At 41.2% G+C, this 15,929-nt stretch overlaps 1 protein-coding gene across 2 annotated transcripts in view; it reads right to left on the bottom strand.

Annotated features, from left to right (window-relative positions):
* MEGF6 (multiple EGF like domains 6) overlaps window positions 1-15,929 on the bottom strand; it is a 426,398-nt gene that overhangs the window by 84,408 nt on the left and 326,061 nt on the right. The window contains exon 1 of one of the 2 annotated variants that reach the window (XM_075604902.1): window positions 9,751-10,044. The exons of the other annotated variant lie outside the window; for it this stretch is intronic. Within the exon in view, the coding sequence (XP_075461017.1) occupies window positions 9,751-9,907 (157 nt within the window). The 5' untranslated portion in view covers window positions 9,908-10,044. Of the gene's footprint in view, window positions 1-9,750; window positions 10,045-15,929 lie in introns of those variants that run through there. 2 annotated transcript variants of the gene reach the window in all.

A 15,929-nucleotide genomic window follows, 5' to 3' on the forward strand; every position in this document is an offset into this window, starting at 1 on the left:
GATGTCTTCTGCAGTATTTCTTGCTGTATTGGTGACCAGGAAATGTTCAAACTTTACATTCTCAATTGGGAATGTGCTTACAGGAGTATGGAATACCCCATCTTGTATCCATTTTGCATGCCTATTTTAGATTATTTCAGCATTGTCTTGGAATGTTCTCAGGGTCACAAGAAAGAATTTCCTGGAAAAAAGCCAGTTAATTCATGACATTCTGAAGAAGCTTGTAAGCTTAGTGTACACTGCTATAACAGGGTACTAAATGAGGTGTCAAACTCCAAACACACACTTGAATAACATTTTAGATGAAAAACATTGACATTAAACCAGTGAGATTTAATTAAAGTCTCTAAGACCACTGATGTTAACAATGAGTGAAACTCAACTCAACCACAAATGGGTTAGACTTGACAGGCTTGTACAAAACCAATTTGTAAAGCTTAAATAGTCTCAACAATTATAAATATAACTAAGTGCCACTGGAATTCTAAAACAGCATTTCATATTCAGAAGAAAAACTTCATGGTATAATACAATACCATATATTCATTGAGGTACCCTTAATGTTATACAATAACTGGAATTAAAGTATATGGCTAGTTGGAAACAGCCTTTACCGTATTTTTAGTCTCAATAAAGGAAAAAAATGACAAAAAGGAATAGGGAATACCAACAAATGTATATACTGTACATGAAGCTGAAAAACAAACAAGCTGAAAATGCAGTTGTAAACCTAAGGTTTTCTTTATCCAATGCAAGGCCAGTATAACCATCCTCACCCTGATCAGACCCAAAGGGTTGACACAGCTGTCTGTGAGTACGTTTTACTGGCTATGCACTTCTTTAGGGGCGGGCTGTGCTGCATAGCTGTGTAATACAGCAGGCATATGTTTATAGGGGTCCATGTTAAAATGGGCATGAAGCAAAAGGTGGGACTATGTGCTTATTTGAATATCATTTCCCAGAATCCATGGGTGCAGTTAAAGAATGTTATGCTAAAAGATAATGGGGAAAAGCAGGATGCAGACCTTTCTAGAAATGTAAATCTGCGGACAAGTGATATATCTTCATTTATCCAATGTGGAATTCAAGCCTTGCAAAATAAGCATGACGTTGTGGTTTATTCGTTTATTCCTGTCATACTAAAGCATTTTATTGCAAACTCTATGTATGGTAAAACTAAATATGATCATGTATACGTCTTTGGCTAACTACAGTATTGAGATTTTTTTAATTCCTTTTTCCAGTAACGTTAATAGCCCAAAATGTAGAATGGCCCTGGGATTTCTGCCCTTTTCTCATTGTTAATCTTCGCATTGTGATCCAGAAAGATGCCCTAACATTTCATTTGTAATTGACCAAAGTTAATTCCAACTTGTGGTGCTGTAGAACTGGTAAATCCATCAGAAAAGTTTATAGCACATTGAGAATAAAGGGGCTAAATCAACAATTCTCCAAACTGATGATCGAACCGCAATTGGCCAAAGACTCCCATTCAAATCAATGGGATTTTTTCATGATTTGCCGCTTTTGGGCTTATTGAGTAAGCACCAAAGGACTATATTCCCTAAAATCCAATACTGCTAAAAAAAAAATAGTTACTGCGACAAAAATTGTTTTTTGTATCACCTAATTAATCAAAGGACTGTTGCATAAAATGGCATATGAATGGAATAGTTTAAAACATGCAAATGAGTAATTAATGACAAATAACTTACTCACTAAAATCTGAAATCGAGGTTGCCGCCAAAAAATATATCCAATTTTTATCACTTGCCCAGGGCCGGTGCAAGGATATTCACTGCCATAGGAGAATCTTCACCCATGCGCCCTCCGCTCCCTCAACCCCCCTCCACAATTAACTTTCAGATTATTTTTTTAAATGTTATACCCCCATTCTCACCCTCCCTCCCCCTGTTCTCTCACCCCCACCTCTCATCCCATCCCTTACCCCTCATCTCAACCTCTTTAACCCCCCCTACTCATCCTCCCTCAACCCCCTTTTCTCTTACTGCCCCATCTCATCCTCTCACCCCCTCTTCATTCTCTCACCCTCTCCTTATCCTCCCTCACCCCTCTCCTCATCCTTTTACCCTTCCTCCCTCACATCCTCTCGCCTTCCCTCCTCTTCTCATCCCCCCTCCCCATCCTTTCACCCCCCTCCTCCTCCTCATTCTCTCACCCCTCCTCCTCAACCTCTCACCCCCTCCTCATCTTTTCTCACCTCATTCCTCATCCTCTCTCATACTCCCTTCTCATCCCCCCTCATCATCCTCTCACCCCCTCCTCATCCTCTCTCTCACCCCCCCCCCCCACCTCATATACTCCCCCCTCAATTAATATTCCTTATCTGGCTGTGGAGTGGAGCAGTGGAGGTTCTCCCTAGTGGCAGAAATCAGAAGTTATCACTTACTTCTGGATCTGACCATTGGTGCGAGCTCCGACCTTACCATCGCCGGCAGCACGCTTCCTTCTCTCCTGTGCTCCCACTGCCATCACCATCCTCCACCCCCCAAAATGCATCTACCCCAGACTGGCATTAAGCCTATTCTGTCTACAGTATGTATATAATGGCCATTATATACAGAGATCGGATAAAACTAATCTAGAATTGGTTTTACAAATACATAATATTAATATTGCCGGACATTAATATACAGTATTAACTGCTCAGCAACCCAAGTGGCCAGCTAGTTATTGTTAACTCATGACTAACTGGCCATTTGGGCTACTAAAGTCTTAATCTGCACATGGATGTCATGCTTTTTGAGTTATTTGTAGGGTGGTTATTTTGTATGTTAACCACAGGCATTCCTTTGCATGCAGTGGTTGCCTCAGACATCACAAAGGTTAACTTATTTTGTACCATATGGTTTTCTAAGAAATCCTAATATTCTGTACCCTTCAAATTAGATTTTAATTGAATGTTGACTTGATTTTATCTGAACCATTAAATATACAATGTTATTTATCACAATATTCAATATCAGGTTTTTTTATTATCATGCACCATCTAATGGAGATAGAATTTTTAACTAAAAAGTGTGTTCCTTTTTCTTTTTATCTTGTGCAATATTAGCTCAAGTTTAACAAAGTTAAGTGAATAATCTATGTCAAAGAGTTAGACATTCAATGACATTTGCTAACTGTCTAAGATTTGTATTAACATGTCTCTTGTTGAATACAATACATGTGGCAACAAAATAATTCCTATAATTAGTTCATTGCTGCAATAACAAAACAATGTGTATACCAAGCTGTTACACTGGAGAGAACCCAACTATTAGCTTATGCTTGTTTCCAAAGTACAAAATAGACCAAACAAATTGTATCCCTTCTGTGTTTGACTTTTTTTTATACCTGGGATGATGAGCTACCTTAATTAAGCTTTTTTTCTGTTTGTATGCTACATTCTTCATTACATTCTTTGGGTTGAAACGTGCTAAATTTTTCAGATTGAGTAAGTATGTAAGTTGTTTCTGTTTGCATGACAGTATGAATTGCCTCAGTGCATTCTGTAAATTCTGCAACTTGTGACATGCAATGTTTGTAAATGGTTTCTTGCAATAACAATTGGCTGAAGATCCTGGCAGTGTATGAAAAGGCTGGAAAAACACGGTTTAATTAGAATGGAATTCAGTTTTTAAAAACTCCTATGTTTCATTAAACACTCTTAAAAAATGTTAGGAAGTGCTTAATCACTATATCCCTGAAGCACTACTGATTATGAGTTTTAGCTTACCTTTCTACCCCTCTAAAAATAAATCAATACCTACAAGATATGCAACATACTCAAAACAAAGCCTATATCTTAAAGGAGCAATCCATGGATATTTTTTTCTTTTTTAATAGATTGAAGCAGGGGGTCCCCGGCACTGAACCTCGTTAATTTCAGCTCCCAGGATCACCTACTTCCAGAGATACTTACCTCCAAAGCGGTATCTCTGCAGTTTTCTGCAGTTTAAAGCCCCCGGTCACATGGACCAATAGGAGGCCGAACTGGGTGATGTTACAGCTTCCTATTGGTTAGCAGGGCCCGGGGACTTTGAGAATTCACCATAATGTGAAACCTGGAGTGGCTACGAGCACCACTATGGAGGTATATATCTCCGGAAGCAGGGGGTCCCAGGAGCTGAAATGAATGGGGTTCAGTTCCGGAAACCCCCTGCTTGAATCCTGTACTTAAAAAAAAATGAAAAGGAAATGGGCGAAAAGAACCAGCATGGATTGTCACTTTAAAATAAAGCATAATCCTAATATATTACATAAAGACATGGACCATGCATTTTCACAGAGTAAATTGCAAGTCACCAATCAGTATGTCTACTGTAACATTTCCAGCAGAAAAGAAGAAGCAGGCACACAGTCTTAATCAGCAGTGAATAGGTTTAATGTGCCAAGAAATCCAACGTTTCGGCAGCGATACTGCCTTTCTCAAGGTGTAGGCTACCAAATACAAGTGAACAACATATATTTATACATACATATGTTGTTCACTTCTTCTTTTTTACTGGACTATTTTGGGACGTCAGGAGCTCCCCAGAACCAGCGCACCGGCAGCTAAGTACCCCACTATCACCTGTATGTCTGAGTGCATGCACAACCCTCTATCTATTTACTGTAACATTTCCATACATACGTTTTGCACAGTTGTGCTGAATATGTTATTTTGTATTATTCTGTTTATATCTTCAGACGTACAATGTTCATATCAGTGTAGCACCTGTAAGGAATAGTGGGCTACCTATTCTTCTCCTACTGGAATAAGCCCTGGTAAGGGCAGGCGCCAGTAGTAATCATGGGTTTTCCCCCCACCAAGCCCTGCCTTGAGTGATAGAGGTAGGCCCCTGACTCTGTGGCAGGCCTGAGACAGAGGGGAGGTCCTGCTGACATCATAGGGGGCAGGGCTGTATCTATTTAGTGGGCTGCTCCTGTGTGTGTCTGGGTCAGTCTGTTGCAGTAGAGAGAAAGGAGTGTTCAGTCTGTTTGAGTGTTGAGCATGTGTCAGTCGGTTGGAGAGTGGAGTCTGTTGGAGTTGTGAGAGTGGAGAGTGCTGGAACAGAGAGAGCATGGTCTGGAAGTTCAAGGAAATAGGAGAAAAGACACTCAGCCATACTTATTAGAGCTGATAGCACTGTAGTGCTGTGGACCAATGCCCCTCACCCTGCTGAGGGGGTGAGGGGGGAGATCTACCCTCACCCAGAGAGTATATCCTGGAGGTGGGGGTTGGGTTATTGAAGCCCCTAACCAGCCCATCCTGCTAGGGTACAGCCTGGAGGAGGGGAGAGGAGGAAAGGCCTGTACACATTTGGAGTACACTAAAGTATATGAACTGCTGCGTGCCGCTGTGCATGAAGTGTTGCTGATCTGTTGTGTCAAGGACAATAAAGACAGTGCTGCTATTTTATCAGAGACTGTGTGTGAGTTTAAGATCACTCGCCCTAGGACCAGGGCTTCTTCTGGGAGGATCTTAACCTATCCCTATAGGTCTCATCAGAAGATGGAGGCGCTGCACCATTGCTAAAGAAGATGGATGCATATACCCCAGAAGCCTGGCCCTGTTATCCCCCATACCAACGCGGGAGACTCAGGCCCTCCTGTTCCAAGCAGGTATGCACCACCATAGTACATGTAGCCAGCCCTCACTACACCCTAGAGGTCCAATCTGCGACCAGGGGGGGGGGGGGGACATGGGCTACACAAGCAATAGGTACATTTAGAGCAAGATCATCTAATCAATTCTGACTTTTACAATATTTCCTTCATCCCTCAGCATCATATGTTTATAATGACAAAGTTTGCCTGCCACATGCTCTTGCTTTTCTCATTAGAAAACTGCTGATGTGTTTCTAGATGACAATTTGTGTAGTTCTTCTTTGCAGCTTTATTTTTTATGTCCTTATTGAAATATTGAGGTCTATTTCAAAAGTCACCTGCTTGCAAAAGTGGGGCAAAAAAGTAAAATATTTATGAAAGAAAATGAATTCCTTTAAAATCAATTGGAGATTTCTCATGATAAATCTTGTGCACTGGTTTTATCTCAGTTTTGCAGCAGAGATGTTATCATAAATAGACCCCATGGCTTCCAGAACTGAACACAGTACTGAGGTCTTCCTAATGACCTGAGAAGTGGCATCATTACTGGTCTAGGATATTTGGCCATGACCAAAACGCCACCGACTCTCTGCCGCCACGCATTTCGCCACCGGACATCTCACCGGTGAGACACCTGGCCACAGGGTACTTCACTGCTTGACATTTTGCCGCGTTTCAAAAATGTCCGCTGTGCCCGACCAACAGCTCTGACAGAAAACATGCGCTCCAGCACCGATCGCCAGCTCCGATGAGCCAGCTTCGATAAGCGTATATTTAAATGTCCCATGTGGGACTGCTACACTACCTAGTCTGCACGCTCCAACACACCATCCCGCACAGACATTTAAAGATGGTGCGTCAGAGTGGGTGGTCTAGGCAGTGCAGCCATCCCACATGGGACATTTAAACATACACTTATCGGTGCTGGCTTGTTGGGCGGTCAGGCGCGGGAGCGGTCACTTTGTCAGAGCGGCAGACATTTTTGGTGTGGGATGAAATGTAAAGCAGTGAGGTGCCCTGCAGTCAGGTGTCCCACCAGTGACATGTCTCAAAGGCTACTTGCGTGGCGGCTGAGCTCCGGCAGTAGTTTGGTTGCCTGACAAATGTTCAATCCCGCATCACTACTTCTCTCTTCTTGATGCCAATACCTTTCCCAGCATTCCTTATTTTGATTACAGTGTTACAGTGATTGGAGCGATCACGTAAGAAGCAGTCACATGATCGCAAGTTCTGGAGAGGCCATGGCATTCTGGCTACGCGGCACCTCCGGCACTCAAGGATTAGAGAGCACCCGTCCCAATAAAATCCTTCAGGTACTCCATGGGGCACTGGTTCTCCTCCTCTGAAATGGCTCCTTTTGATCATAGCTACTACGATGCCTTAAACAATATCTTCATTTAACCACCCAAGAATCCAATACCAGGCATTGCAAGTTGTTTATTAGTCTTCTGTGAGGCTCAGGGTCAAACTCTCTACAAAAGCTAGGCAAGCTACACCTACCTCGCCACTTTCATTTATTAACTTATTCATCCAGACAAAAAAATCAGAATTGTTTGAAGTGATCTCCCACTGGTAAGTGTTTCCATTTATTTCCCCACTAACATTAGGCTCACTGGACTACAGTTACCAGCCTCTATACTACCTCCAGTGTGGTGAAGAGGATTCAATTACATTGTGGTTGGTCCCTGCTGTGAAATAAAAAGCTGATACAAAGCATCAGATTACTCCAATTTATTCCATGCAAAAGGAAACATTAGAATTGGGAAAACTGCAGGCAGCCATGTGTCAAGACATCCCTCCCTCCCCCACTGTGCACTCACTAAGAGGTGAGTATACAGTAACATGCACTGTATCAAAATCTCTTTGTGATACATTCCATACATTACAAAACCACAGCTGGCTGGCTAAATGTATTTCTATTGCACGGACAGTGAACACAGCTGTATATAACTGTTATATGTACAATGAATGTCTGCCAAGAGGTGCTTGCAATCTAATTTGTCTGGTGTCTGTCACTAAATGAGATATGTACAAGATCACATGGAGCTTGCACTTGGGTCCATGTTTACTAAGCAGTGCTAAGCCGTAGGACTCCTTATAGCCCAATTATGTGAATGCGCTAAAAGATGCCTTGCACTGCCATGAGACATTGCATGGTTTAGTACCGCTTAGTAAATATGGCCATTGGTCATGAACTGGCTCTCTAACTTCAAAGACAAAGCTAGTCCCAGTAGGACATTCTTTCCTCTATTCCTCTAGTAATTTCTTGGCAAAGGAAGGTGATAATTCTGTCGAATAGTCGCTTTATACTTTTTTTTTTAACTTTCTGCTCCACAGGGTCCAAAAAGAATTTCAATTGTTATATTTATCAGCAGTAATTTGCATTAGCTATTAATAATATTATTATGGTGCTTTATGCTGCTCTCTGTGCCCTGCAAGGTGTCTGTGGGAGCTTGCTCCTGTCTCATGCTTGAAATATCTCATGGAATTGTTACACCTGCAAGCCTACAGTGTTTATTATTTTGCTATTTTGCACTGATTGATGAAACTACTGCAATGTTGTTACATACGTTACATACAGTACGTAACAATCGTGTCATTCAATCTTTCACTGCCATTGAGATTAAGCTTTTTTTTAGATACAAATAAGTACATTTCAAAAGGGACAATCTATTTCAAAAGATATTATCTGGATAACAGGCCAACTTTCAAAATGAAATAAAGATGCTGCGAAAGATTTAATTCTTCTAAATAAATTGTACCAGTACTATGAAGCCTAAGTGAAAAGTGCTCCATCTAGATACCTATAGAAGCTATCAATGTCATGAAAAGTCATATGCCCACCCTGACCTTTCTATCCTTCATTAGTACTCTCGGTAGAAGTCCCTAAACATAGTCAAAGAATTCACTTTGCATGGATGCTTGGAAGACATTGGCTACAATACTACACTGAAGGTGGATTCCATCCAGGCAGAGTTGTAAAAATTAGAATGCAGAGAATTGGACCATGATTATCTTTTTACTTGCCTGGTCTTATACTTTCCATTTAAACCCCAGTAAATTCGTTCATGAGATCATGATTTTTAGTTGTACCTCCCATGCTTGTATAGCACTCCAAATGACACACATTTATATACAATGTAGTGGGTTTGGGTTTTGAGCTTACTAAGACTATGTATGTATACATGCATGAACATACAGTATATCTTTATTTATATAGCTCCGACAATGTACTCTGTATTTTACAAAAGAGACAATACAGAAAATTATAATGCAGTAAGTACAACAAACAAAATCCGACAATAGGAAAGGAAATCCCTTCCTCGGAGAGCTTACAATCTAAGAGGTTTGATGGGAGACTTACAGAGACAGCATGTGAGGGAATTAGTGCCGTAGATAGCAGTGTTTGGACACAATGGTTGGTAGGGGAGACTGTAGGTATGGGACAGTAGTCATTAGTCTGGACTAATTAAATGCTTAATTTAAGAGGGTAGTTCAAAGGTTTGGCTTGAAAGGTGTTTCCTTTTAGGAAACATATTACAAATGACAATATGAGGATTACTGACAATTAATGTTTTGCATTGATACGTATTGCTGCCTATAATTGTGTGAAAAATACTTCCTATGCCAGCTTTAAAGTGACAGAGGAAAACAATGCCGAAAACCTTACCCAAAAGTAAGAATCACACATTTCATACATGCATACCATTTTCATAACCGCACCAACATGCAAATGGAACTCCGTCCTAATCTCCTCCCACTTGCTCCATATAGTAAATCCCCAGTATGTTCACAGGCCAACGCAGACATACAAACACAGTAGAATAATATATGGACTCTGCCTGTTGCAGGCAGTATATATTACATATGTTATATCATATAATACAGCACAATTTGCAACAAAATAACACTGTTCTAGTTTTTAAGGAATGACTGGATACATAGGACTGGATTCACTAAATCGTGACTTAGCAAATCTCTACCATAGACCCCCAATGTCCTTTATACTGTTGTTTAAATGACTAGCTTCAAACATTCCATTCCATTAAATGCAATGATGGATAGACAATATGCATGAGGTATTGTACGGAAATACTTGAGATTATACTTAGAACGATGTATCCATATACTTAGAGAGAGAGAGAAATAGTTACATACCTTGCCTTGCATTAGCCTGGCTAGCTGCATATCCTGTGTTCCGCAAATAGCATGAGTAACAGTTATTCCGGAGATACCGGGAACCAGAATTAAACGTTGTACTAGCTAAACTGCTGAAGTACATTAATATTATAGATGAATACGTTAAGTATGTCATGTTACAGAAAAGGATCCACTGTCTAATAACAGAGAACAATATAAAACACTAACGTGCAAAGGAACATGTAGACAAACTGGAAACTGCCTGCCTCAGTCATACACAGATGCTGAAAGCTGATGATTTTGTTTTTTTACTGCATATGTTCGGTTGCACAGGGATTTCTTTGAGTTCCTCCCACACACTGCTTTTATGTTCATTTTTGGCCCACCTCCTGCAGGTAATGGACAGCCCCTAATCTGGAGCCGAGAGGCCAAATTGGAGCATGACATCACAGTTCTTTAAAAACAAATAGAAAGAAACCAAGTGTAAAAAAAAAAGAGAAACAAAGAGATTCCAGGCTGACGGCTTCATGGCACTGTATGGAAGCAGAAGTCAAGCCAATATGGAAATGGAAAATGGATGAAAAAAAAGCTTGAAATCCAAACCACACTTTTAAAACATAAATAAGAGCATCCCTTGTAAGAAACACATGGAACCTTAGTACTTTCCCAATTATAGTTTCCACATAGGGAATCATTTATCATTTAGTCAACTGTTTGTTGTAGTGAAATCTTTTACCTTAAAGTCGTATCACAAGTGTACAGTACAGGCAGTCCTCGTTTTACAACGCTTCATTTTACAACGAATGGCTTATCCAACGCTATGCAATGCATACCTATGTTCATTTTTACAACGCCAAAACGGCTTATCCAACACTCTTACGGCGCTTTGCAACGTTGTTTATGTGTATGTGTGTGTATATATACACACACATAAACAACATTGCAAAGCGTCGTAAGAGCGTATATATATATATATATAAATATATATATATATATATATATATATATATATATATATTATACTATATAATATTATACTATATAATATTATATTATACTATATTATATTATACTATATAATATATTATTTATTATGTTATATTATATATATATATATATATATAATACAGTATATACACTATATAATTGGTGTGTGCTGCATATCTTATTGCCTGTGTAAAATATTTGGTGTATTTTAGTGTTAAAATGCCTTCAGGAACGGAACCTTTCATTTAAACAGTGTTCCTATGGGAAAACGTGTTTCGCTTTACAACGTTTCGCTATCCAACGCCATTTTGAGTAACGCATTGTGTCGGATAACCGAGGACTGCCTGTACATCTTCCATTAAACCCCCATTCGCAAATCTTTTTCATTGCCAAATACTAGCGCCTCCTGTCCTCGTCTGCCCTCATCTTGTACCAGCTCCTTCTTTCAACCCCAATCTACACTTTCTTTTTCTCTTTCTTATCATCATCTTTTCTAATCCTTTTTCTTACCCATCTCCTGATTTACCCTTTCCATGTATTGTTCTATGTACAATAATAACGCCTCATTTCCCTCATTTTGACTTTAAAAAGAAAAGCAAAACAAATGGATACAGTTACTTGCACCCTAAAGGGTTATTTATCAAAGTCTTCTGGATAGAGATTTATATATATATATATATATATATATATATATATATATATATATATATATATATATATATATATATCATGGAAATATTACTGTATGCTCATTTGCAGGTCTTAGACAGGTCTGCAACCTTGCCTTTCACCATTATCAACCAGCACACAGTGCTTCCACTGCAGCAAGGGATTCTGGGAAATAACATGCAAATGAGCACACAGTGCCACCTTTTGCTTCAAAACCATATAACATGGTCCCCTATAAGTTTATGCTTGCTGCATTTCACAGCTTTGAGCACAGCCTGGTTTAAGATGCATAGCCAGTAAACCCACCCACAGACAGCCGTTTCGACCTTAATGGGTCTCACCAGTGTGGGGTTGGTTATAGTGGCTTTGCAAAATGAAGCTTGGGATAGGTTTCATCACACATAATTAAATTATGGTGGGTAAAAAAAGTGACAACACCCCTCCACAATAAAGCATACTGCAAATGGAAATATTACTGTATTGTATGTCTTTATTTATATAGCGCCATTAATGTACATAGCGCTTCACAGTAGTAATACACGGGGTAATCAAATAAATAACAGATAATATAAATAACAGGTAATGGGAATAAGTGCTTCAGACATAAAAGTAACATTAAGGAAGAGGAGTCACTCCTCCGAGGAGCTTACAATCTTATTGGTAGGTAGGGAGAACATACAGAGACAGTAGGAGGGCATTCTGGTAAGTGCATCTGGAGGGGGCCAAGCTTTATGTATCATGTGTCCAGTATTATCCACAGTGCTAGTCAGGTGTGTCTTAAGGTGGGTCTTAAAGGTGGATAGAGAGGGTGCTAGTCGGGTATTGAGGGGAAGGGCATTCCAGAGGTGCGGGGCAGTCAGCGAAAAACGTTTAAGGCGGGAGAGGGTTTTAGATACAAAGGGGGTAGAAAGAAGGCATCCTTGAGAAGAACACAAGAGTCGGGATGGTGCATAACGAGAAATTAGGGCTGATATGTAAGGAGGGGCAGAAGAGTGTAAAGCTTTAAAAGTGAGGAGGAGAATTGAGTGTGAGATGCGAGATTTGATCGGAAGCCAGGAGAGGGATTTCAGGAGGGGAGACGCGGAGACAGATTTTGGAAAGAGCAGAGCGATTCTGGTAGCAGCGTTAAGGATAGATTGTAAGGGAGACAGGTGAGAGGTAGGAAGGTCGGACAGCAGGAGGTTACAGATATCAAGATGGGAGAGAATGAGGGCCTGAGTCAGAGTTTTAGCGGTTGAGTAACAGAGGAACGGTCGTATCTTTGTGATATTGCGGAGGAAAAAGCGACAGGTTTTAGAAACATTTTGAATGTGAGGAGAATATGAGAGAGGAGTCAAGTGTCACCCCTAAGCAGCATGCTTGGGCTACTGGGTGAATAATCATACTTACAACAGTAATGTGGAAGGAGGTAGTAGGGCCAGGTTTAAGAGGAAGTATAAGGAGCTCTGTTTTTGCCATGTTGAGTTTAAGGCGGTGGAGGGCCATCCAGGATGATATAGCAGAGGCATTCAGAAACTTTGGTTTGTACAGCAGGTGTAAGGTCGGGGGTTGAAAAGTAAATTTGTGTGTTGTTAGCATAGAGGTGATATTTAAACCCAAGAGATGTTATTAGGTCCCAGGACAGAGCCCTGCGGTACCCCCACAGAGAGATCAATAGAGGAGGAGGAGGTGTTAGCAGAAGAGACACTGAAAGTACGATGGGAGAGGTAAGAGGAGATCCAGGATAGAGCTTTTTTCCGAATACCAAGAGTATGGAGAATGTGAAGGAGAAGAGGGTGGTCCATGGTGTCAAATGCTGCAGAGAGGTCGAGTAATATGAGCAGCGTGTAATAACCTCTGTCTTTGGCAGCATGGAGGTCATCAGTTATTTTAGTGAGGGCAGTTTCCGGGGAGTGAGCAGTGCGGAAGCCAGATTGTAGAGGGTCTAGGAGAGAATAGGTGTTAAGAAAATGGAGCAAGCGAGAGAATACAAGACGTTCATGGAGTTTAGAGGCAAAAGGCAGGAGGGAGACACGTCGATAGATAGAAAGACAGGTAGGGTCAAGTTTGCTGTTTTTGAGTAATGGTATAACTGGTGCATGTTAATGGAAAGGTACCAGAGTAGAGGGAGGAGTTAAAAATGTGTGTGAGCGTAGGGATTATAGTAGGACCAAGAGGTTTTAGGAGATGGGAGGGAATTGGATCAAGAGAGCAAGTGGTAGAGGGAGAAGTGGAGATGAACAATGACACAGCCTCCTCTGAGACAGTAGAAAAAGAGTCATGGAAACTGTATGCTCATTTGCATGTCTTAGACAAGTCTGAAACCCTGCCTTTCACCATTATCACCCAGCACACAGTGCTTCCACTGCAGCAAGGGATTCTGGTAAATGAGCATACAGTAATATCTCCATTTGCTATATGCTTTACTGTGGAGGGTTTTTGTCACTTTTTTTACCCACCATAACTCAACTGCGTGTATGTGTGTGTGTGTTTGTGTGTGTGTGTGTATATATATATATATATATATATATATATATATATATATATATATATATATATATATATATATATATATATATAAACACTGATGAGACCCATCAAGGTCGAAACAGCTGTCTGTGGGTGGTTTTCTGGGTATGCACCTTAACCCTGGCTGTGCTCAAAGCTGTGACCATGCAGCAAGCTTAAGCCTATAGGGAACCATGTTAAAAATGGTTATTGAGGCAAAAAGTGACACTGTGTGCTCATTTGCATGTCATTTCCCAGAATCCCTTGCTGCAGTGGAAGTGCTGTATGCTGGGTGATAATGGGGAAAGGTGGGGTTGCAGACCTGCCTAAGACATGCAGATGAGCATACAGTTATATTTGTATATATATATATATATATTATATATATATATATATATATATATATATATATATATATATATATATATATATATATATACAAATACAACTGTATGCTCATCTGCATGTCTTAGGCAGGTATGCAACCCCACCTTTCCCAATCATCACCCAGCATACAGCACTTCCACTGCAGCAAGGGATTCTGGGAAATGACATGCAAATGAGCACTCAGTGCCACTTTTTGCTTCAAAATCCATTTTTAACATGGATCCCTATAGGCCATATTTGCTTTCCAGTGGAGGGTTTTTGTCACTTTTTTTACTCACCATAACTTAACTCAGTATTATGGTATAGCCTATCCCATAGCTTCTTTGCATACCCAGTTAACCAGCCCCACACTGATGAGACCCATTAAGGTCGAAACAGCTGTCTGTGGGTGGTTCTCGGCCTTTTGGCTAAGATCAAGTGTAGGGTCTGTCCTGTGAAGGATAGACCCACTCTGGCTGCACTTGGTCCTCTGGTCATGGCCTGAGAACGCGGATGCAAAGTAGCCCGGGCATTTTTAATCTTGCACCACCAGGCGTGGAAAACCTGGTGGAGTATCACTTGCTGCACTGTGGATGGTCGTTTTGGACGTCCGGCCTCCACTTACGAGCACTTGATGAGCACAGATTATTTTGCACCGTCCCCTATTTTTCCCGCAGTTGGCCCTCCTTATTGCCTTCCGCTGAGGGGACAAGCCAATTATTTTTGCCACCGCCTGGCCTTGCACGGGGCCGGGCGTGCACTCGTGCACATTTTTTTGTTGTAAGTCTGAGCACTTCCTGCACTGCATTGCACAGAGCACTGGAGCACTCGCACTATGGGTTGGTTTTGTTTCGTGTTGGGTTGCCGTCACCCCTTTCTTCGGAGAGCAAAGACTGAGTGCTGGCTAGTGACCGCCATTCCCTCGGGAGAAGATCACGGTGGGTTAGTAGGCGTAAGCCGAACACCCTAAAGACTTGGACCCTCCTGCTGCGCCTACTGCACGGGGAAGGAACAGGATGGACGTCGGATTCCTCGGATGACGACGTCAATGTAACAGCAGGACTCTTTCTGGCTTCGGCTGAAGAGGACTGTCTCTTGGCACGGACTGGCCTACTCTCCGGAGAAGACTTTGTCACAAGTTTTGCGCACCTGGTCTCACTTGACCATGAGCACGGTTTTTGAGGTGGAATCACTTTTTCACCACCCGGGCTACAAAAAAAAAAAAAAAAAAACCTGTCTGTGGGTGGTTTTCTGGGTATGCACCTTAACCCTGGCTGTGCTCAAAGCTGTGACCATGCAGCAAGCTTAAGCCTATAGGGAACCATGTTAAAAATGGTTTTTGAAGCAAAAAGTGGCACTGAGTGCTCATTGCATGTCATTTCCCAGAATCCCTTGCTGCAGTGGAAGTGCTGTATGCTGGGTGATAATGGTGAAAGGTGGGGTTGCAGACCTGCCTAAGACATGCAGATGAGCATACAGTTGTATTTGCATATTTGCTTTCCTGTGGAGGGTTTTTGTATATATATATATACTGGAAGAGGAGATCACTGTATCTCGAAAGCTCGCACAAATAAAAGCATTTTGTTAGCCACAGAACTGTATCATCTATTCATTTTATGGAAGTGCTGTATGCTGGGTGATAATGGTGAAAGGTGGGGTTGCAGACCTGCCTAAGACATGCAGATGAG

The sequence above is a fragment of the Ascaphus truei genome, chromosome 6 (assembly GCF_040206685.1).
Source record: "Ascaphus truei isolate aAscTru1 chromosome 6, aAscTru1.hap1, whole genome shotgun sequence".
Lineage (NCBI taxonomy): Eukaryota > Metazoa > Chordata > Amphibia > Anura > Ascaphidae > Ascaphus > Ascaphus truei.